General features: G+C 53.0%; 9 protein-coding genes across 9 annotated transcripts; 4 read left to right on the forward strand and 5 right to left on the reverse strand.

The window, feature by feature from the left end:
* Nucleotides 1-589: 589 nt before the first annotated feature.
* HER10_EVM0011466 (uncharacterized protein) lies at nt 590-3,439 on the reverse strand. Its single transcript, XM_035480899.1, has 2 exons — nt 3,069-3,439; nt 590-2,998 (listed from the first exon to the last, which is right to left on the reverse strand). Exons 1-2 carry the CDS (start codon nt 3,223-3,225, stop codon nt 612-614), a joined length of 2,544 nt encoding a protein of 847 aa, XP_035333385.1. The 5' UTR covers nt 3,226-3,439; the 3' UTR covers nt 590-611.
* Nucleotides 3,440-5,737: 2,298 nt separating this feature from the next.
* On the forward strand, nt 5,738-7,210 carry HER10_EVM0006522 (amidohydrolase; the record flags this gene model as incomplete). The annotated part of the gene is made up of 1 exon (XM_035476105.1): nt 5,738-7,210. The coding sequence occupies one exon, from the start codon at nt 5,738-5,740 to the stop codon at nt 7,208-7,210; it is 1,473 nt and encodes a 490-aa protein (XP_035332776.1).
* A 234-nt stretch (nt 7,211-7,444) lies between these two features.
* Nucleotides 7,445-8,287, reverse strand: HER10_EVM0008035 (uncharacterized protein; the record flags this gene model as incomplete). The annotated part of the gene is made up of 1 exon (XM_035477572.1): nt 7,445-8,287. The coding sequence occupies exon 1, from the start codon at nt 8,264-8,266 to the stop codon at nt 7,445-7,447; it is 822 nt and encodes a 273-aa protein (XP_035332953.1). The 5' UTR covers nt 8,267-8,287.
* Nucleotides 8,288-10,137: 1,850 nt separating this feature from the next.
* HER10_EVM0001061 (uncharacterized protein) lies at nt 10,138-10,952 on the forward strand (the record flags this gene model as incomplete). Its single annotated transcript, XM_035470822.1, has 3 exons — nt 10,138-10,265; nt 10,324-10,466; nt 10,525-10,952. The coding sequence occupies 3 exons, from the start codon at nt 10,138-10,140 to the stop codon at nt 10,950-10,952; spliced, it is 699 nt and encodes a 232-aa protein (XP_035332111.1).
* Nucleotides 10,953-11,654: 702 nt separating this feature from the next.
* On the reverse strand, nt 11,655-12,299 carry HER10_EVM0006564 (uncharacterized protein; the record flags this gene model as incomplete). The annotated part of the gene is made up of 2 exons (XM_035476147.1): nt 11,655-12,040; nt 12,104-12,299. The coding sequence occupies 2 exons, from the start codon at nt 12,297-12,299 to the stop codon at nt 11,655-11,657; spliced, it is 582 nt and encodes a 193-aa protein (XP_035332784.1).
* A 254-nt stretch (nt 12,300-12,553) lies between these two features.
* HER10_EVM0010842 (type IIB DNA topoisomerase) lies at nt 12,554-14,096 on the reverse strand (the record flags this gene model as incomplete). Its single annotated transcript, XM_035480289.1, has 5 exons — nt 12,554-13,048; nt 13,105-13,140; nt 13,486-13,594; nt 13,654-13,720; nt 13,775-14,096. 5 exons carry the CDS (start codon nt 14,094-14,096, stop codon nt 12,554-12,556), a joined length of 1,029 nt encoding a protein of 342 aa, XP_035333297.1.
* A 446-nt stretch (nt 14,097-14,542) lies between these two features.
* HER10_EVM0011929 (squalene/oxidosqualene cyclase) lies at nt 14,543-17,651 on the forward strand. Its single transcript, XM_035481339.1, has 3 exons — nt 14,543-15,239; nt 15,320-17,032; nt 17,084-17,651. Exons 1-3 carry the CDS (start codon nt 14,976-14,978, stop codon nt 17,399-17,401), a joined length of 2,295 nt encoding a protein of 764 aa, XP_035333436.1. The 5' UTR covers nt 14,543-14,975; the 3' UTR covers nt 17,402-17,651.
* Nucleotides 17,652-18,117: 466 nt separating this feature from the next.
* Nucleotides 18,118-19,890, forward strand: HER10_EVM0004255 (CS domain-containing protein). The gene is made up of 2 exons (XM_035473905.1): nt 18,118-19,091; nt 19,161-19,890. The coding sequence occupies exons 1-2, from the start codon at nt 18,324-18,326 to the stop codon at nt 19,668-19,670; spliced, it is 1,278 nt and encodes a 425-aa protein (XP_035332480.1). The 5' UTR covers nt 18,118-18,323; the 3' UTR covers nt 19,671-19,890.
* A 236-nt stretch (nt 19,891-20,126) lies between these two features.
* On the reverse strand, nt 20,127-22,024 carry HER10_EVM0004328 (TfdA family Taurine catabolism dioxygenase TauD). The gene has a single exon (XM_035473977.1). The coding sequence runs from the start codon at nt 21,629-21,631 to the stop codon at nt 20,189-20,191; it is 1,443 nt and encodes a 480-aa protein (XP_035332485.1). The 5' UTR covers nt 21,632-22,024; the 3' UTR covers nt 20,127-20,188.
* Between the last annotated feature and the right edge of the window lie 820 nt (nt 22,025-22,844).

Here is a 22,844-nt window from a genome sequence, read left to right on the forward strand (position 1 = left end):
GACGGAAGTGAAGCAAGCCGAACAAACACTGTAACCCATTCATCCTGTAACAGATATTCGTTGATGAATAGTTCAAGTTCTCTTTGTATACTATCAGTCTCAGGATTACTCCTTTTTCTCATATGCCGTCAAGGATGATACCCATACGCCAGATACATATCCTGTAGAATCCAATTTGTCTTGGACAGTATGATGCTCACAAACATCTGATGGCCCTTGACACATTCACGTCGGAGGCCGCATACACTGTAATTTGGCCATGAATCCTTGGTAAAGAACATAGTTGTTGGCAACTTATGACCGTCTTGCCCAAGCCAAGTGCTGATTCGAGAGGCTTAGAGTCACGGGCAATCCAGCTTCGGGTCTAAAGAGTGAGTCAGTACATCTCACATGATCAATGGCACGAGACCTAGCATCCGCAACATACATCTATCATCAACTTCGTCGCTGTTGAGGCGCCCAGCGCGCTTTGGCGTGACACTGGCGAGTCTCACAGAGGATCTTTCCGCGCCCGACTCATACAGTATTCGTCTCTCCTCTTGCGTGCTGGCAAAGCCCTCTTTGGGGCCATCCCCATCACTGAGGAGCTCATCGGAATGTCCAGACCACGTTCATACTAGCATCTCGCGGCAAAGTTTGAGCCTTTCACTGGCCTCTCTCAGGAGCTCCGAGTGCGACTGCTTGAAGCTTGTCTCAAGCAGGTCCAGTAGTTCCGGCAACCTCTCGTTGAGGTTCCTCGTGGCCTCTTCATTCAACTCTTCCAGACTCGAGAAGTAGGCCAGGTAACGAGCAATTTCGCTATACCTTCCTAGGGGCGTATTCCTATTGGGGATGCCCAGAGCCTGTACAAAAGACCATATTGTCAAGACCGCATAGTACATGATCCACGGCCGATGAGGATCCGGCTCGCTGCGGCAGGAGTAGTAAACAGAGACCGGTTCAGGCAAAGCGCCGAAGCTGCTCGTCCGCCGTTTTGGGTTTTTGTGGTCTACAAGAACCCGGTAGAGCAGTCTGAAGGCATGCAAAACGGCGTGCCTGGTGGATGGTGCATTCGACCAGGTCCTCATTCTCGCAACAGCATTGGCATGATCGCGGGTTGAGACCTTGCGACCGACCAATCGCTTTGCGCCGGCATATACCTGACAATCGACGATGTCAACGTGAAGACTGATATGGGCTAGGTGGTAGAGAACAGCGGCCGAGTGGATGGGCCCGTTGGAGCTTGGTGGCTGTCCTAGCCCTTCGGATAGATCGTTCGCACCAACAGCGCTGTCAAAGGACTCTTTCCACTCATCGAAAGCGCGGAAAAGGATCTTTTTCCAGCTGTCGTGGGTCTCCGTGCTGGGTGTGCGCAGGTCAAGCCACTTGAGGTGAGACTCTCGACGGGACAGATGCCATCCTACACTAAGCAAGCCCGACATGATAATCATGCGTCCAAAAGTGTGTGTCTTGACTTCCTGTCCGTGCAAAGCACTTTTCAGTCCATCGAGAAAGGACACCTGCTTGATACCGTACATTCTGTAGTTCCCATCGAGTTGTCGGAAGACATTCGGGGTCGCGGCTGTCCACAAACCATCGTCGCATGGGAGGGGAAGTCGGATCTCATGCGGAGCCATATCGGCGTTGTGGCCGAACATGGCTGCATGGACAGTGTCCATCATGAAGGCCGCAAAAACGACGCGATGCATGGATTCGCTCTCGGCCCATCGAACCCACCACGTTCTCGAGTCCGAAGCAGGTCCGTCGTTCGGTGCCGGGGCTTCTTCCTCTGGGGGCGATTCGCTTCCTGCTCGTCCAATTAGAGGGCTTCCTCTCCTAAGAAGATTCAACAAGGCCGAGTGGTATATATGCGATCTCTCGTGCATGCGCCTGGAAGAGAATATCTTCTCGTAGAACTCGAGCAACAGCATTGCTTGAGCTATGGACAGGCCCACCGGCGCTGAAGCCTCCTCATGAGTGAGAATTTCCCACCGACTGCTGGAGATAATTACGTCTGCCAGCCCCCCGTACGGTTCCAAGTTGCCAGTCGAGTCTCTGCTACTCAATGATGCAGCTCCCAAGGCAATCATCACGAGTAGCAAGAAGATGGAGCAGCGATTCGAAGAAAATGTTGGCTGATGAACGATCGGCAAGCGTGGCGAGATCCTCTTCCAATATTCTTGTAAACAATCTCTCATCATCTCGAGACTCAGAGCAGGTAAGTCTCCGTTGCTCTCCTGTACAAGACTAACGATACGCGGCTCGTACTTGGGTTGCTTGTGTCGGAAAACCTTCAGCCACCTGAGGACCTCCTGCCGCCGGTGCTCACTAATGAGTTCGTCGCTAACTTCAACTTGCCGAGGTGGCGTCGGATCCAGCTGTGAACGACTCGTTAGTGACTCGTAGTCATAGGGAATGTTGTTGTTGAAAGTTGATTCAAGGCCACCTTCGAGGAAGGGAAGGTTGGCGACTCCATTGAAGTCGCTGAAGCTTGCTTGAGAGTCAAATAGCCAGACGGCAAAGTTCTCCCGTGAAAGTGCCTCGTCGGGCTGGAATCCTCTCGGGTCAAAGGACGGCATAAGAGGTGGTGCCTCGGGGAGGGTCATCTGATCGCGTCCGTAATAAGGCGGTTTCGGTCGCATCATCTCGACAGCCATATCATCGATGGACGGCCAGGTGGTAGGTTGGCTGATCCTATTGACATGCTGAGCAAGGGACGGGTTTGATGCACCCGTTGTCGGTGTGGGCGTAGCAGAATCGGGAGTTAGCAAGATGGCGGCATCGTGAGGGCCGCTTGTTGAAGGCTGAGGAAATGCTGGCCGAGATGGTGCGCCAGAAGTCGGAGATGACACAGCCGGGCCGGATTGGTTGCCAGATGCGGCAGAGGCGAAGCTGGGCGCGCGATTTCGAGGGATGTACGACGATGAGTGACGCTTTTTGTGACGCGACAGCAGATCAGCGCGAACAAACTTCTGATCGCAACCAGGGATATCGCAAATGAAGATTTCTTTGGGATTGTCTATAGAGACGCGTCAGGCCGCGCTTTGTGACATTACGAGGGCTGCGACTGGACAGGGGAGTTGACTCACGGTTCAACTGGTGCCTCTGGAGATGCTCTGCTCTCGAGTATAACTTGTCGCAACCCGGGTGTTCGCAGGGGAATCGTCGAGGAGCACCTCTGCGACTTGCACGCTTGTAGTTGGCTGCAGCACTACCAGGCTGGCCGGGAGATGGATGGCTCGCCATCGACAACGGTCATGAGAGCATCATCAAGAGAGACGCTTGGTGCTTAAGCGTAGCTTGGATTTATGGTTTGCTGAGCCCGTATGTACCTTTTGAGGCGGTGATACTCTCATGGGCAAGGGATGCGGGTACGTTGTAGCACGCCAAGCAAGTTGCGCAGGGCGGGCTGAAGATATTCGCGACAGCCGGTGAGATGGAGACGGGAGGTGGGCGCAAGATGAGATGGAATTGGAGATTAGCAGAGTTGCGCCTCAGGTGTCTGGCACAACGCGGGGGATGGGCGTGTTGAGCTGCTCCTCCCCCAAAAATGCCCCCCTTCCCCACACATCCCAAGTGGAAATGGGGAAGGCGCAACTCAAGATGAGTGGACCCCCACGTCTGCACGGTGTCGCACTGCTCTTATCGATAAGAAACCCGGGAAGGGTCCACTTGCACAAAGAAGGACCCAATGAGAGAATGCCTGCAAATCATCCACTTACCTAATCAAGTATCGCGATCATTTTCGTCAAAATCCACATGGAGTTGGAATATGTCAACCCAGCATCCAATCCAAAAACACTGCCGGCCAAGTGATTTGCTCTCGGTCCTCTGGATTCAGCAAGATTTGCACCCAGTTCATCAGGAAATTTCACGATGGGATGCTCCAAAAACGGTACTTCTGTCAATGCAACGGTATTGCTATTGAATTTTCTGTTGAGTTTTCCGCATCGAGGGGTTCTCTAGAGTTCCTTGAACAAGTTCTCCGATGTGCCAAATGCTAAGCCCCCCTCACAATGCCTAGGCTCCATATACATGTTTCTATGTCTGGGAGTGTCTAGTAAAAGTATCCAAGGATCTTGACCGAGGCGTTCTTTCTGCGGGCCTGGTTGTGATCCATGATACCGGCGGACGTGGTAAGCACGAGTCGCACGACATGGCCGAACTGGCAGGCAGGCAGAAGTCAGACAACCCACTTCTCCAGGTCTCCCAGTCGGACGTTGAAACGAGGGCTGATGACGCCACATTTTTTCAATCTGAAAAGGGTCAGCCAAGAACTGTTCGCATAACAATCAGGAGACATGGATCACGAACCGGCCGGTGAGTTGAACGACAATTTTGCCGCCTCGGTGGTCATCGACCTCCTCAAAGTCCGAGATATGGCCATGCTGCTGCATGAGCTGGAGAAACTTCACGATGACCTTGGAGGAAGGACGGAGCACCACTTGGCGCTGGCCCTGCTTCTCAGCGTTGTCGATGATCTTCAAGGCATCGCTCAAGGCACTGGTTCAAACCATCTGGATCAGCGGGAAGACAACTTTAGGGGGTGACGAGCCTCAGCGAAGGTGTCTTGTTGGAAAACTCACGATGGTGGCGGATCGCAAGATTTCGGCGTGTTGCGTTTGTTGATTATTGGCGAGGGGCTGAATCGCAGGTTCTTCAGAGACACAAAGTGTTGTCTGAAGGGCAAGCTACGGAGATGGACGGGCTTCTCGGAGCCTGTCTAAGGTAGCAAACCGAAGTAAGGTAGCACGGAGTGACGAAACCTAGGTTGTATGGATCTTCCACTTAACTACTCGTTGACAACACCACTTGAAAGCACCCGTCTAAGTTGCCTTGCCCATCGCCAAATCTCGTAAACCCCGCGTCCCACAAATTGGGAGACGGTGAAGTCTTTCATATGACTCCAAAAGTGTTGCCTGAAATTGTGGAACGGGACATTTCGAGCGCTTACCCTGCCCCGATCAGGCTCTCTGCTAAATTACCACAAATGCACGATGCATCCGATTGTGTTCTGGCTCACGGAGCGGCCCGTGAGCCCAATGTAACCGGCGCCGACTACCGATCCACATTCTCGCCGCAGCGGTTACTACGATGCGGAGCACCTGCATCCTGAGTACGCACAGAAGTTGTTCATCCTGTTAGGCGTCGTGATCTTTCTCATCGATTACTATCTTGCACACTCAACCTGGAAAAATCCGTTTTATCCTCAATCATCGGCACTAGGTAGAAGTATGTCTTTCCGTCTTTTGTTGATTCTAGGGGGGAAAGCCGGTGGCTTTTAAGAATTGTTTGATCTACTGGTGTGTTAGCATCGTGTGACTTTCGTATGTAGTCACTCAGGTGAAGCTGTGAATGTAGGATACCCTAGAGACCATGAGCTGGCAGACTGTGATCCGCTCATGAGTACCACGCAGTCCCGCTTGATAGTGATTCATTGATGGATCAAGTGGTTTTATCACGGAAATCGGGACGCGTGAAAAGCCCGTTGATAATGTCGATGAACTCCAAACACGCGCAACTCAACAGCGCGAGGCGCGAGCGTCGGTATTCTGACAGTTACTGTCCACCTTCGCGCTTTTCGAAAGAGCGCGAACATGACTTGCGAAAGGACATAAATGAAAGCGAGATAGTCGAATGGTCCCTGGAATTCAGTAGTCGAAACAAGGTCATCAAAACCACATCCTTAGTTCTCATCCTATCACCTTGGGAACCCTCATACCATAGACCCCCAATATTCACTAGAATCTCAACAACAATGTCTGGCAAGTACCTCATTACTGGCGGCTACATTGTCACTCTCGATGAATCCCTTGGCGACTTCGACAGCGGTGCTATCCTCATTGAGAACGGCATCATCAAGGCCGTCGGCAACGCAAGCGACATATCAGCACCAGATGCCGAAGTCATCGATGCCACCGAAGGCGTCGTCATCCCCGGGATGGTAGACACCCACCGTCACGTATCTATGTGCCTTACCCGCGGCATCGGCATAGATCAGCACCTGTGGCACTTCCTCTCAAACACGTACACCAGGTGGCTGCCCGCGACAGGCGTGGAGGATATGCACACCTCAGCTCTTGTAGGCGCCCTCGAGGCTATCGATAGCGGCGTGACTACCATCATGGACACCTGCGAGTCCTTCCACTCGGCGGAGCACGCAGAAGCGGAGCTTCAGGGTCTCAAGGACTCTGGGATCCGGGCCTTCTTCTGCTACGGCATGAGTGGCGATCAGTACGGTGACGTTCCTGCGGGCAAAGAAGGCTGGCGAGCACGCATGGAGCATGTTGAAAGGATGGCCAAGGAAGACTCAGGCGAAGGACTCGTCCGCGTGGCGTTACAGCTCAGCCAGTCAGGCACGACACCCTTCACTTGGATGGGCGACGAAGTGAAACTCGCCCAGGACAAAGATCTTCTTTGCTGTTCGCACTCGAGCGCCGTTCCCGCCTCCAACCTCACGAGCGACTTGGAGGTCAGGGCAGATATGGGATACATGCACCCCGGGCACGTATACATCCATTGCACGAACCTGACGGACCATGAGATGAGTCTCATCGCTGAGACAGGAGGCAAAGTCGCGCTGGCGCCTGACACTGATATACAGATGGGCATGGGCTTTCCTCCCCTGCGATTAGCTCTCGCCCATGGTCTGATGCCATCGCTGAGCATCGACACGTCGAGCGCTGTCCCGCCCGATCTGCTATCTCAGATGCGACTACAGCTACAAGTGCAGCGCGGGCTAGATCATCGCGCAGAACACCTCGATCAACGAGTCTCTTTCAAGATGGACTTTGGCGTCCGGGATGCCCTGATTTGGGGCACACGGAACGGTGCCGAGGCCGTCGGTCTCGGTGACAAGATTGGCACGCTGACACCTGGAAAGCGTGCTGACATAGTTGTCATCACAAGCAAGCGCGCGCTCAGCGGATCGGCGAATCCTTTAGGTACTGCTGTGCTTCACTCTACTCCCGCTGACGTTGACTTGGTCATGGTGGATGGGAAGATTTTGAAGCGAGACGGCAAGTTGGTAGGCGTTAATGTTGGCTCGATCCGCGCAAAGGCCAGAGAAGGCTTGCGGCGAATTCAGGAGAATCTGAAGAGCGTGCGTCCGGAGATGAGTCCGGAAGAGATTCGGAACTTCTTCTTGGAAGGCGAGAAAGCCCATCGTGCCAATATCGCGAATGCCTACGCTCAGCAAACTGAAGTTGCGGACTATCTTAGACCTGTATGAAGTTGTAGCTTCAGGCTTCGGTTCGTCTAACGCAACATAGCTCCAAGTACAATAGAACGAGGAAGACTTCAAAGGCAGTGGCTCTAGAACATCGGATTATCATTGGCTCATGTCAAACTACATCACTGCCGTTTTCGATTAACGTTGTTGATGGAGAAGGAAGTTGACCTCGTCCAATCAGACAGTGGCTAAGATAACGAAACCAACGTCAGAGTACCTCAAGAATCCAAGAATTTATCCGTTGCGAATCCGTTTGACAATCTTCTCCAAGGCCACATTCTCCTTTTCAAGCTTCTTATGATCCGCCCTATGGCTCTCAGCAGCAGGCCCAACTACCTCCAACAACCTTATGCTCGGCATCCCGAGATAGCCCCTCGGCGTCCCAGGCCGCCTATCAAGCTTCCCGTTCCTCGTCGCAATATTGTCATCGGTGTACTTTCTCAGCTGCTCCGGAATAACCCCCTCGCCCCTCGTCTGATGCTCTAGCACCTTGATCAAGTCCACAAACACAACCTTGGAAGAAGGCAACTTAACCTTGAACAACTCCAGCGCAGCCATGGTCTCGCGAAGATCGTAGCTCACAACGCACACCGTCGCGTACGCCTGACCGCCCAGCGCATCAAACGTCTCTTGTGCCTTAGCCCGCGCCTCATCCTCGTAGAGCTCAAACGTCTCATGCGCAGCGGCGACGTTATACCACGACCAAGGCTTTGGCTGAAGACTCTTATTGACTTTCGACTTCTCAAGCATGCGAATTGTTCTGGTGCTGCAATGTTTCTTGAAGGCGTCATGCTTCTTGTCATCAAGAGGTAAGGATCGCCAAATAGACTTGTCCGCGGGTGACATGACATTTATCTCTATCGCTCTGGAATTGCGTTGGTCGGCGTACTGGTATCTGTCTGATAGCTCGCAGGCTACGATGACGATCTGCTCGCCTGCCCAGCAGTCCGCGAGGGTTTGGTTCTCATTGGCGCAGTCTTCGAAGCGACGGAGCTCGCTTTCGCTGAAGAGGCGTGGCATTTGAGCCGTGTTGCGGGATGATGTTCCGGGCGCCATGGGTGTCAAGGGTGATCAAAACTGCCAATGCTAGTTCAAGGAGAAATGAAGAAATTTCGTTATTTGAAGGATTATTTTATTGTGGACAAAAAGGAATATGTCTCGTACAGTAAATTCAGTACCATTCACAAACAAAGGCACGAGTTCATACTTTAAACATTGTCGTTGACTCAGTAATTGGAGACCCCTGGCCAAGGTGGCGGCGTCGGCACTTACTCAGCCCCGATGTGACTCTTACACCGACAGGTTCTCTGATATTCAACAACACTGATAGAGTGAAGCGCACAGACATGTAACAGATAGAGCATTATTGTGCTAGATGACTCTATGATGTTCCTATTATAAACTCCGCTATAAAGTCACTGTGATGGCTAGAATTGTAAGAAAGAACCTTCCAAAGTCCTCAATCATTTTACGGCTTAAATTAGACGGCGGCCTATATCTTGTAATATCAGCCGCTTCAAAGCTAGAATGAATAGCCTGAAACCAAGGGAACCTGTTAAAGTGGTTAGTCTCTACATCAGTCGAAGGAGATTGTGCTCAGCAGACAGGGGGAAACCTTAGGAAGAAACCGTGATGGAAGCGGCATAGGCATAGTAGGGAACCATGAAGGTTGATCAGACAGAGACGGCAAGCTTTTCCTGAAGCAGCCTGCGTCTTTGTGATTTGCTCGGTCAACGACTTTGTCCCCTTCGCCATCCATACCGTCTTGGAATAGATGTAACAGCTATCAGCATACCTTTATGTAAACAAGAAGTACAAATTAACAATCTTAACGATAGATAGGATGTACCCCAAACAGAAAAGAAATTGTCGAAATTCGTTGCCTAGGGGACAGGGAAAATGCAAGTGAGGAGTAGCTGGGCATTTCCTACAATCCTAAGTGAATATAGAGTAGCATTCGATCAGCTCAGTAGCCGAACAAAAAAAGAGTTCACCACCGGTGTGGCTACATCTCTTGGTGCACATGCTGGGGTTCGAACTCGGAGCCTGTCGTCGAGTAGGCTGTGGGCGTAATTGATTGTTGACCATTAACCTTTCCACCACCCAGCCAGTTTGACCTGACCCGTCGACCTAGACGGGCGCCTGCTGGCTGGTGACAGGAATGGGACTGACGGGGTATATGAAGCTTTCTTCCGATGTGTGTTCCGTTTATCCAGGCAGTGAAGAGAATATCAGATGAAAGCCTGGAATGACAGGTGAATCTACGGAAGGTGCGGACGGCGCTATCAGCAAAGTGCGATCTCCGGTCGTTACGCCGTGAATGTCCGCAGTTCGACCGCACCGAAGGCTGAGACTTCTTCAGCGCCCGTTTGGAGCTCGCCGGTCCATTTAGGTGATATCTTATTGTACATAGTGGTGATATGGTGACCCGATTCGGCGATTTCAGCAAGTCTACTAGACTACGTCAGCGCGTCAGACTCAGCCTCGGCTCCATCTGGGGCCCCGTCAACTGGACCAGACTGCGCCCTATTGTGGAAATGACTGCAGAAATGAGCCAATCCTGTTCAGGAATCTGTCAAGAACTATTTGTCACTTCATCTGTCGGGCAATCTTCAAGGCAGCGAGCGCGGCGGTGTTCAGCTAGATAGAGTAGTTGAAGCCTTTGAGATGGCTTATGTTTTCTTCGAGCTGCGACGGGGCAGAGCTGGGATACTGTCAGATGGTGATATGGATCAAGATGATTTGGAATGTAATGTCGCAGATGCATTGAGATGCTTCGTTGAAGTTGTCAATATCTTCATATAAAAGCCATTATAATACCCAGGTGAAGTGATTTGGATCAACAGACTCGTTACAAGACCAGCTACATCAGAGCAACTGCTTTAATACTCATCCTCCTCAGATCACTGACATCTACAACCATCAAAATGCTCATCGCAAACCTTCCCCTTGCTGCCATGGCCCTGTCCTCCCTCGCCATGGCTGCTCCTCATCGGAGAGACAACGAGTCGGCCACGGGTCTCAGCTTGACTGCTCAACTTCAACTCGCGGAGAGGTGAGTGAAAATTCTCAACTTAGACTGACACTGAAATCAGCTGCTAATACATTACTAGCGGTGCAGCCCGATACCGTCTCCTCCCTAACGACGAATACTTCGTCTACGACTTCAACAAATCCCATATCGCCCTCGCCAACCGCCAAACCTTCCCCGCCGTAACCGGCCTCGGTGGTAGCATGGCCGTCGCCTCCCTACCCGGTACTTTCGAAGACACAACTCCAGAGATCCAAAGATGAAGCTACTAACGAATAAAAAGCCTGCGCAATGTCCTTCCTCCACCTCCACCCCCGCGCCTCCGAACTCCTCGTCGTAACCTCGGGCCGCCTCATCACCGAAATGGTCCCCGAAGCCGGCGTCCTCGACGCCTCCGGCAAGCAGCGCGTCATCCGAGCCGACCTGGGCCCGAACCAGATGACGGTCTTCCCCCAGGGCTCCTTCCACACCCAGATGAACCCTGGGTGTACCCCGGCCTCGGCCGTCGTGTCCTTCACCTCGGATGAGGGCGGCACCGCCATGGTGGCGGCGCAGCTGTTTGCGCTGAGCGACGATGTGATTGAGACTTCGTTTGGGTCGAGCATTGCTGGGGAGGATATTGACCGGGTGCGCCAGTCTATTCCGAAGAATCTTGTGTTGAAGGTTGAGGAGTGTCTGAAGAAGTGTGGGCTTGAGAAGCGGGCTCTTTAGGTGGTCGAGAACTCAGAAGACGTAGGGCTACTGAAGCAGCAGTTTGGGAGAGTATAGTTGAGATTTTCTCCCTTTTTTCCTTTGCGTCTCTAAATAGGAGTGCGGAACATTCGTTGGCAGCTCCTATTCTTTCACTGGCTTTTCTGTCATCTTATTATTTGATTCCGGAACCTTGTTAACAACTCTTCTTCTTTCGCTCATTCGACATATAATTATGGGTAGATAGCTATCATATAACCCGCATGCAAGCAAACATGAAGAATGCCTCGTGTGGTGACAATTTACCCCTGCATCGGATATGCACCTAAGACAGCCGATTCTAGATTCCTTAACATGAAGGGGGCACAGCATCATATGATTTAATATTTAGTTGTTGATATGAAACGGACATCAATGACTAGCAGGTGCCACGAACAGTGTCGAAAAAGGAGTTCTTGTCTTGGAACCTTGCAATACTGTCGCGAGTTTGAGATGCCTTTGTAGATGGTCGAGCTCGAAAGGAGCCATGGGTGTGATGGATGACCCTTGCAACTCGATGCAGTCCTTGCCAAGTCAATTCGCTTGCTGTTGCGAGTAGATGGAGTCTAGTAAACTCCTCAAATAGCCCCCATTCTCAACACAGCAAAAGAGCCCGCTCGGGCGTCGTCAACAGTCGTTCACTCATTTGATTTTTTTGTCTTTAACTCATAAGCCAGATCCACCCTATGAGCTCTTGCTGCTCTCGCCAGCCTTATCCTTGCCCTTGTCCTCCTCAACGGCACCATCATCCTCAATCTCAATACCAGACGCAGCACCACTCAGACCTTCCTCCTGGTTTCCGCCCTCCATCTTCTCAGATTGCGCCAGGAACCAGTCCGCGACCTCTCGCTTGTCGTTGAAAAGCGCCGAGTCGAGAGGAATCTGGTCCTTGTCGTTGGCCACCGCGGGGGAAGCGCCGTGGCTGACGAGGTACTTTACGGCCTCAAGGTGTCCACCCAAGCACGCCCAGTGCAAGCCTGTGTTGCCAAATTCGTTGCCGGCGTCAACGTACGCCTTCTTCTCGTCTGCGGGACGGCAGTCAAAGGCTGTGATAAGAGCCTTCACGATATCTGTACAACGAGTCAGGTAAAAATTCTTGAAATCTCCGGACTGAAAATGAAGCCAGGACTTACCGAGGTGGCCATTACCGGCAGCCATGTGCAGGCAGGTTGACTTGCCCTCATCCTTGGCGGCGGTGATGATCTCGCCTACGGAAGCGCCTTCGCGCTCCGACAGGGACTTGAGAGTTTCTTCGAGATCAGCGAGCTCGCCGGCCCTTGAAAAGTAAATGAGATCGTCAATCTCCTCTTCTGAGAGTTTGGGTGCCATTTTCGGTGAGATTTTGTGAGTGCTGTCTGAGGATCTAAAATGAGTCTTGAAAGTGAGGTAGAAATTTTCGGGTGATGTGTGGGGAGGTACAGTGTTAGAAGCTGGTATGCACACTCCGCACGGCTCCTCTTCCTCTGCAATGGACATCACTGTTCACCTTGTGCCAGCCCAAAAGCAAACGTCAAGCCAGCACCTAAATCGAGAGAAAGATTCCAAAGACAGCCCCAGAAACGCACATGCGCGAATGCGGCAGATCAGAAAGTTTTCAGGTGCTCATCGAGCCATCTCGACATGTCTCCTGTAGTGTCCACAGCTTGGATCTCTGCCTTGATGCCGAGAAACAGCATCACCTGTAGTTCTCGTCGGCAATCTCGATCATTTTCGGTGCCGTCCTCTTCGATTTCTTTGATCATGTTGATAGCGCGCGTTCTGTCTCGTAAAGTAAGAGTGCTGGAGGACTCGAACGTGCTCGCACCGGGCCGCCTTTCGCTGCTGTTGATATCAGGCCCGTAGCTAGGGGTTGCATCCTGACGGAAAGCGAGATCGTCGCTTTTTACGCCGAGCCACTGCATGTTAGGCACAGTCGTTGCCTTTTCGTGTGCATGCCCCTTTGTGCCGTGGCTATAGCAGCGCATGATGGCGATGCCATAGCAGTCGAAGTCCACAAGAGCGAAGATGGGAAGCTCAGGCTTGGCTGTGTGGAGGAGATGTACGAACTGTTTGGTGTTCAAATCTGGGTAACCTTTGCCCTATTGATATGTCAGAAAGTTGGAGTATCTATGTTCCCGTAGGCAACTCTACTGACTGTGACCAGAATGCCTATGCCAAAGGCTGAAGTCTCCTAGTACCTCGCCGATGCTAGTGTCCGATAGGTTGCCTGTTCCAGTCAGCAACGTTCTGTAGCCAACATCAGCCCTGTCTAACCTCTTTCTCAATGACTAAGACCCATTGCGCAGGACCAAAGTCAATCTTGGAGACGGTCCTGGCCGAGGGTATAAGGGCCCCCTGGATCTTGGTCAGCAGTAGTAGTGGTCGAGTCTTGGGACTTCATACATGCTCGCTTGATGCGGCGTCAATTTCGGAAGTCCTGGAACGCATGATAACAGGCCCCGATACGAGGCCTTTACTTGCCGCAACCTGAGGAACGTTTGTAAGATGACGTCTATCAAGGACAGCGGCCACTTACTATGCCGAGATCCTCCCTCCCAAGGCCAAGTGTAAAGGCAAGGTCATCAACGAGGTTGTCGACGATGGACTGGCTTTTGAATAAACCGGTGTCCTGGTAGTAGATGTTCCTGTTCCGCCATGCTCTCAGCACTTGACACCATCAGGAGGCAGATCATGGAGCGCACACCTCTTGGTTATCAGCCGGCCTTCCGTCAGGGCGCTCAGGGACAGTTGCATGATGCGCATGATACGTGCTGTATCGGCTAAACGTCAGGAACAATTCCCGTCAATCAAGCATGATTACGAACTGAACTTGGTTGCTTCCTCCACTGTGCGGCCCGGAAAGCGAACTGCTAATCGTGTCGTCCGAGATGAGACATGATTGTCCACTGATCGGTTTCTGGAAGGTCGGGTCCTGAAGGGGATAGATATTTCCCGAGACTGTAGCAGTGATTCTCGGGCAGATATCAAGATATCTTCCAACTTCACAATGGCGAGCCCGATGGCATTCCTATGTGGATCCGGATCGGGGATGGTCACGACGTTGCTAGATTGACTCGGATTAGACAGCTGTGTCGTTAGTTGGCCCTGTTGGCGGCCGTTGAGCAATGGGGGTGTAGCAAGGTCCATCAAATCAAAGACAAGGCAATGATTCTGAGAATGAACTGACAAAGCTCGAAACCCTCCAGACGCGCGCGCAAAGTTTGGTCAGACTCTAGGATTTTGGCGGATTGTCTTTCATTGGAGGGTTGGTACCGTACGAAGAAGAGGGTGTGCAAGAGAAGCTGGAGGTGGGAGCTGCAGGAACGGACGAAGGAGGCGCTCCACAATCAACAGCCATTGGCCAATGATGAGAGAGATGCCGCTAGTGGGAAGAGCACCGTGCGGCATGGGGAAATGGTAAGTCATTACATAATCAGCAAAAGATGGAGTGATGGACAGCTTAGCTAATCTTACCTAAGCTATCTTTGGTATTAGGCTCTCGAAAGCCGGTGCCGCTGAAGTTTATTTTGCGCTGGTCTGCAACTGTGCGACATCCTGGCACCTGTCAAATGGCCTGGGAATTTGCGTTTCGCCCGTCAACTTACCTTATGTACAGCTGAAATGCCCCCAACAATCTTGAGCCAAAGTCAGCTGCGACAAACCATCAACGATGCCTCGAGAGTCCAAGGACTGTCAATGTCAATCAAGATGGACTATGAACACCTCTGATGACCCTGTTTCCATCTCCACCAAATCCTGATTTCCAGCAGGGATCTCGTACGAGGATGTGGTGGGTTTCTCCCGAGAACATGCATCTTCCTGTCATTGGAGGGACACCGCCTCAGAGAGACGCGCAGGGGGCGCCGCCTTCTGGGAGCTGACTGGGCCACCATTTAACAAGTGCATGAATCCCATCCCACCACCCTCCAATTCGATCCAGGCGGCCCTCAACATCGCTCCTCCTCTGCACCGCAACAACGTCGACGACTTCAACCGACGTCACAAAGAGGACAATTACCGCCTGCCATGGTCGCCGAGAAAGCCCCATCCGTTGCCTCGAGCAATGGCACTCTCGGAGCCAAATCCGTTCAGTCTCGCAAGCGCGTCGCAGAAGCCATCGCCGAGCAGGAATGGCCCAAGAAGCCCCGCATCGACGCCAAAACCGATCGCACGAAATGGAGAATGAAGGACGAGGACGGTCGACACACCTGGAAGTATCTAGAGGGCGACGATGCCGCAAAGGAATGGCCCCAGACCTACGCCGACAAGTACTACTTGGGTCTTCCTCTTGTCAGTCCACCTTATACTGTTGCGACTTTGAGTGACGGATATGCCACTGTTCTTCGCTAACACGTCTCCCGCACACACAGGACCTCCCAATCCTTCCCGAGCCAGAAAACCCTCTTGATGCGACACGCAATGGCCTCGAATTTGTCGAAAAGCTGCAACTTCCCTACGGCGACTGGGGTTGCGAATACGGCGGCCCCATGTTCCTCCTCCCAAGTGCCGTTATCGCCTGGTATGTCACCAAGACGCCCATCTCGTCCGCTTTCGCAACCGAAATCAAGAACTATCTCTTCGCCCGCGCGCATCCTGAGTTGGGTGGCTGGGGTCTCCATACCGAGGGTATCAGCACCGTCTTTGGCACCTCCATGAACTACACAACCTTGCGCCTCATTGGCGTCGATGCAGAGGAGCCCATCATGGTCAAGGCCAGAGCAAGACTCCATGAGCTCGGTGGCGCAACGAAAGGGCCGCACTGGGCCAAGTGGTGGCTCGCTGTTCTGGGAGTTGTGGATTGGGAGATTGTCAACCCTGTTCCTCCCGAGATCTGGCTGCTGCCAGACTGGGTGCCTATCGCCCCTTGGCGGTGGTGGGTTCACATTCGCCAAGTCTTCCTACCAATGTCCTACGTATACTCCAAGCGCTGGACTTGTGAAGAGACTGAAGTCATTCGTGACCTCAAGAAGGAGCTCTTCCCCGAGAACTGGGCATCCATTAACTGGAAGGCGAACCGCAACAGTATTGCACAGGTCGACAACTACAACCCCAAGTCCTGGCTGCTCAACACGGTGAATTGGTGCTTGGTCAACATCTGGAACCCCTATTTGCGAACAAACTGGATCAAGGAGAGAGCTGAAGCTTGGACCAGCGACTTGGTGGACATGGAGGATGCAAACACGGACTACCTAGGTCTGGCGCCAGTCAACGGTCCGATGAACCATATCGTCTGCTACATTCGGGACGGCCCAGGAGCCTACACTGTTCGTCGACACGCCGACAGAATCATGGACTCGCTTTGGGTCAACGCCGAGGGCATGCTGGGCAACGGCACCAACGGCGTCCAATGCTGGGACACCGCCTTCATGATCCAGTCAGTGGTCGCTGCTGGTCTCGAGACTGATGATCGTTGGCGCCCCATGCTGGAGAAGGCCCTCGGCTTCCTCGACAGACAGCAGATTCGTGAAAACTGCAAAGATTCGGACAAGTGCTACCGCCAGCAGCGCAAGGGTGGCTGGCCTTTTAGCAACAGGGAACAAGGCTACGCTGTCAGTGATTGTATTTCTGAGGCTCTCAAGGCCGTCATCTTGCTGCAAAAGACCGAGGGCTACCCTCAGCTTCTCGATAACCAGCGTATCTTTGATGCTATCGACTCCATTCTTCTTTACCAAAACGAGACCGGAGGCGTGGGCTCATACGAACAGCGTCGCGGGGGCGAGTACATGGAGTTGCTCAATGCCGCCGAGGTCTTTGGCCGCATCATGATCGAATACGACTACCCCGAATGCACTACTGCCTGCGTCACGGTCTTGTCGCTCTTCCAGAAGCACTGGCCCGATTACCGCAAGGATGACATCCGCATCTTTGTCAAGCGGGCCGTGAACTGGATCCGTTCCCACCAGAATATTGACGGTTCTTGGTACGGAAGCTGGGGTATCTGCTTCACCTATGCGGGTATGTTTGCGTTGGAGAGTCTGGCCTTCGCAGGAGACACCTACAGCACCAGCAAGGTCTCCAGGAGGGGTTGTGACTTCTTCATCTCCAAGCAGAGAGAGGATGGTGGATGGTCCGAGAGCTACAAGGTCAGTGAGCTCCTATGCAATGAATGCGGGCATCAGAACTAACGATCGTAGGCTTCGGAGACAATGGAGTACCACGAACACCCGAGAGGATCCCTGGTAGTGCAAACTGCCTGGGCCCTAATCGGCCTGATGGAGGCCGAGTACCCTCACATAGAGCCCCTTCGAAAGGGTATTCAATTCATCATGGACCGCCAGCAGGCGAACGGCGAATGGCTCCAGGAGACGATGGAAGGCGTTTTCAACAAGAGTTGCACGATTGCGTATCCTAACTACAAGTTTACGTTCCCAATCAAGGCGCTTGGCATGTTTGCCCGCAAATATCCAGATGAGAAGATCACCCCTGGCATCAGCGACAAGGGGGACTTGTAGAGATCTAGACCGGTGCCTTCACTTCTAGAACATGGTCATTTATCAATAGTAGAACATAATTAATTTTAATGGGACACGATTTCTGCATTGAGGCACTGATGAAAGACTCTGGGACTTTGCGAGACTGCGAAGTAGGGTACCCGACAATTACCACGACTCGAATCAGGGTTGGGTGACAGTACTATAGCGGCGCATTCGACGACGTCGGGACGGACAGGCGTAATGAGCTTCGAATGAGGCAGGAGGCAGGAGGCTATAGGGAGAAAAAGTGCTTCGGCTATCACCACGAGTCGAGATGCTTGATCGGGGGACTCCCTCGGTGATGCTCCCGAGGGTTTCCGGCGGCGGTGTTTCGATTCATCATGTGGTCACTTTTTTTTCGACTTTTTGTTGACATTTTCCTACAGAATGTTCATAGAGGGGCCGAACTCTTGTTGCGAGAGAGTCTTGTTTCCTATTACTACTATATATCAAACCAATCTTGTCTACCTTACATATGCGCTGCTTCTGCAATTACCTGAATAAGGCGATGCTTCGTGACATATATTCGGTGAAGCCGGTCCATTTCGGTGAGCCCGATGGTGAGAATATTGACCGAGCGTAGCGGCAGAAAGTGGGGAGGCTGCCCCACCACAGCTTCCAGAACAGTCTGACCCCTCCGAGCTGGAGGCAGCACCGACCGAACCTTGTTGGACCTGCAGCTACCTTTCCTGCATCACCGTTTGTTCTCTGGCCGTTTGCTTTTCTCCCTTCTACTGCAAACGGGTTGCCATCTATCTCCTTTCAACCCACGCTTCTTCTTTTTTGAGACTTCGTCCTAGTTATCAATACGGCACAGCACTCATTCGACTTTCCAAGCTCACTTCGTTCCGCATCGGATACCTCCCATTCCCCCAGCATCCAAAGGTGCAAACATTCCAAAATGTCCGAATACACAGCTGGCGCAGCCGGCATGACCGCCGTCGACAACAGAGACTGGGAAACCGCCATCACCCAGCTCTCCAAGGCGATCAAGGTCATCAAATCCCCCAAGTGGCTCATCGGCCGCTCCAAGGCCTACATCGGCACAAAGGACTTCCGCCGCGCCCTCCGCGACGCCGAGCTCGCCCAAGTCGCCGCCGCCGGCCGTAACAACCGCCCCTTCATGGCCGACGCGCAGTACCGCCGCGCCGTCGCCCACTTCCGCCTGGGCGAGCTGGCCAACGCGGATACCTGCGCCACCTGGGCCCAGCGCATGGTCGAGGGCAAGAGCATGGCCGAGCTGAGAGCGCCCGAGGTCGACGAAAATGGGTTTGCGCAGGGTACTAGGAAGGCGCTGCAGGACGAGATAACGGCTGTCCGGCAGACGGAGGATCCGGCGCAGAGTAAGTTTGGGGCGATCTGGAACTCCATTTGCGCTTTGCGGCTGCAGATCCTGGGCGGGCTGGAGAAGCTTGCTGGGGACGATGAGAAGAGAAAGGTGACGGTCAAGTTTGCGCCTGACGTCTCGCTCGATGCCCCCGACACGGATGAGGTGGAGGAGTTTACAAAGGAGGAGATTGAGGTTGCCAAGGCGGAGGCGGTCGCGAAGCCACAGCCAAAGAAGGATGTGCGCGTGGACTTCTTCCAGAGCAGTACTACTTTGACTGTGACTGTCTTTGCGAAGAACATCCCCAAGGACGACTTCAAAGTCGACTATGGCGAATCTGAGGTATGTCTCCCTTGAGCGTTTGAGATCAGCACGAAAACCCGGGCAAATGCTAACAGAGCTCCCCCATAGATTAGTATGTCGCACATTCCCGGCCATGAGCCCTCTTACACGATCCATCTCCATGGCCGCATCGACCCCGCTGGCTCCAAGCACACCGTCACCGCGAACAAGATTGAGTTCCAACTCAAGAAGGCGGAGGCCGTCAAGTGGCCTACACTTCAACGTCCCGCCGACAGCGCCGCTCCGGCAGCGAACAAGTCCAACCCATCGCCCGCTACAACCGCAACTGCGCAACCCAAGGTCGCCGCGACCTCTGGCCCCGCATACCCGACCTCTTCAAAGTCCGGACCTAAAAACTGGGACAAGCTCGAAGGCGCCGATGACGACGATAGCTCCGATATCAACGGGTTCTTCAAGACGCTGTACAAGGACGCTACGCCAGAGGCACGCCGCGCCATGATGAAGTCTTTCACCGAGAGCAACGGCACCTCGCTCAGCACCGACTGGGAGGACGTCAAGAACCGCAAGGTCGAGACTGTCCCTCCCGAAGGTGTCGAGGCTAAGAACTGGGAGTCTTGAGATGCTAGAGGCGGCTGATGCAGCTCAAGCGAGGCTCATATGATAAGTAGCGAAACGCATGTTCACTGGTACGGATTAGGAGGCATTGGCATCTCCTAGTAGGAATGGTTCGAGGGACATCATGATATGACATTGACGACGGGGCGTTTGGGCAGTGATTTTTGGGCATTTGCCTTTCCGCAGATACAAAAAAAGTAGTGCATCATGAGAGGGAGAGAGCACGTGTTCTTCATTCCTCTTCAGTCTGGCGTTAGGCTTCGTTGGTCGAAAAGTAAGTTGCTGGACGATACGTAGGTAATTCAAGACTAGCAACCGCAATTTCCTTGATTGGCTTACCACGATGTCCATTTGGACATGTAACTCCATCGTGTATACATGCTTTGTGACTAAAAACCAGTACCACAATGCCGGTTCTCCAAAATGCACCAGACTAAGGTATATTTACATACATGATCTCGACTGACTGAGCGAATAAAGTTCGCTTTGGCTTCTGGATTTCAGATCCGTCCTCCATATCTTCAGATGGGTTCAAGGAATGGCCGTATGGTACTTTTGAAATCCTCATCGGCGACATATGTACCCTTAAGCCAGCGACGCCCGCTTGCCGTGTCGAATGCACGGCGACCATGAAGAACGCGGCGGTTGTCAAACAGCACGCACTCGCCCGGTTGGAGCCTGTGCTGGTACATGTTGTCTTCTTGCTCCAGGGTTTCTTGGAATATCCGCGCTCCCTTGATCCAGGCTTGCCAAATTTCAGAGCTTGCTTTATCGGGCGTGCCTGGGAGAGGGGCCTGGAAGGGCGGAGACCACCAGACCTCACGGTCTTCTCCAATTTTATCAGCGATGACGGGTCGAGCCTGGCGGTAGAAGAAACCATTCTTGGCGTAGTGGTAGGGAACCAGGTATTTGGTCAATGCAGAGTAGGACTCGGGTTGGAATCTCTCGAGCCAGGTGGCAGCGTGTAGGGCGTCGCTGAAGATGGACTCACCCCCAGAGCACGAGTTCTCCAAGCAATGAAGGAGCTGGATGCGAGGCGGTGAGTCGAGATAGAGCATGTCCGAGTGCAGGCCTAGGTAAGAGGAGGTGTAGGCAACGTTTTCAGCATCGGGTTTAGAGATGACGTCCCAGGTGTGGCCGTAGAATGTCTCCTTGACGGCCCCAAATTTCAGAGCTATATCAGCTACGGCCTTTTCGGTTTGGGGCACATTGGTGAGGAAAACGAGCCCAATCTTGGCGAGCGAGAGGGCAGTTGACCTGAAAGCCGGGCCTCCCTCCATGTAGTCTTTGTAATCGATCCTCTCGAGCTTGTCAAGAAGAGTTTCCCTTTTCCACAGATATCTCTCGGCCTTTTTTACACTGGCATGGTGGAAGAAAAGGACTGGCCGTTCGGTCAACAACCCCGCAAGACTCTGGGGGCCGGTGGCGGGAAAGACGGAAACGTGGCCGACGTCGGCAGCACGCGGGATGTCGTTTGTCCAGCGGATCTCATGGGAACCATCTGGCATCTCCTTTGCGCTCTCGAAGGCAATACCGCTTGGGATTTCGGCGGTGGAGAAGGACTTGTTACCCGAGGAGGGACTGACGCAGTGCGGGCAACCGCAGCGGTCTCGGAGCCAAGCCACGTCAATGTGCTTCGTATGTTCTTGGCCGGGAGTTTGACCGGCGATAAGAAGCTTCTGGCGACTCGGCAAGATAGCAACTTTAACCCGCTCTGGTTCTGTATGTGCTTTTGGGTCTATACGCAGCGCGGCGTCGGGTATCGTCGCAGCCACCTCGGACTGTGGTTCCTGGCGCAGGGCCGCGGCTTCTTGGGTCTTTGGAGAGGTGGTGTGAACACTGGCGATGCCCGAAGGCAGGGCACGTCGGCGGAGGAGAGGAGAGGGGATAGTCGGTCTCGTCGCCGCATGCTCGAGGAGGCGTGCCACCCGCGCCGCGGGGCGGAGAGTTCGTGCCAGGACCATGGTCCAAGTCTTGTGAGGAATGCAGCGTTGTCGAGCGCTTGCACGCTGGGAGCCGAGAAACACAGAACAAGGAGTCCGTGGCAGCTACTGGGAAGCTGCGCGACGAGGAGAACAGCAAGAGATGCGCAGCTGGCGTTGGTTAGCTTGGTGGGATGTCGCGACCTTGGTTGTATCGCAAGAGCCGAGGGAGGGGCTCTATAAGGTAAGAGAATAAGAAAGTACGACTTTCCGAGTGCACAGTAAAGACTGGGTGAGCGGACAATGATCCGATTAAAGAGGGGAGGTTGGTCGGTCCAATCCCACTTCGTCACTGCCCTAAGGTAAGCTCCGGTCTCGAGCCTCCGTTGACGGCGGGACGGAAGCTCCCACCTCAGAGTTTGGGGGAGCAGCGGCAGCAACAGGGCAGGAAGGGGCCGAAACGAGGGGACGAACCTCGGTCGGATGGCATCTTTTTCTGGGGAAGGCGGGGGAGCTTGGTCACTGTATGCCGCACTGTACCTTGACTGAGGGGCACCTTCTTCACATGCATTTTACGCATTCTGCGAGTCTTCCACCAGTCTTCCATCTTATCTTATCTTTTCCATCTCAACCTTCAATTTTCCATTGAAATATGCCATTCCTGGTTCCATTGCAACCCGATATTGATTTGAATCCTTGCTGCCCATGCTCTAGATGGATAGTGCAGTCACCCAGCCTTCACTACGCTATACTCACCACTCTCTCTGACGCTGACGAACATAGACACAAGGACAGGTTCGATTTCCGTTGCACACGCAGCTTATCCCAGTTTTAGCATCCGGAGATAGTCCGATATCACATGCCGTGTATGATTTATTGACCCGCGCGAAAAAAAACTCCTCGTGACCGTCACCTCCGGCACCATTTTAGGAGCTCGAGCCGCGTAGCTAAGCCCCTTCACATGAGTTTTCATATGCAAGGATCATGATCTTGGGTTGTTCGCATCACAATCGCATCATTCTCCATCCAGCAACGGTCCATCTGTAGAGCAACTATGTGGGAAAGTCACACAGACTCATGGCGGCATGAGTAGCGGGGATGGAGACAGGTTACTTGAGGTTTCACTTGGCATTACTACCAATGCCGTGCCAGTTCGGTACATGCCAGATGTTGGCTACTTTAACAAGGCCGGTTCCAACTTACACACGTATAATTGCTGTTCTATAAGCCGACGGGATACACTGCGGAATCTGAT

The sequence above is a fragment of the Colletotrichum scovillei genome, assembly GCF_011075155.1.
Source record: "Colletotrichum scovillei strain TJNH1 chromosome Unknown Contig00006, whole genome shotgun sequence".
NCBI classification, from domain to species: domain Eukaryota; kingdom Fungi; phylum Ascomycota; class Sordariomycetes; order Glomerellales; family Glomerellaceae; genus Colletotrichum; species Colletotrichum scovillei.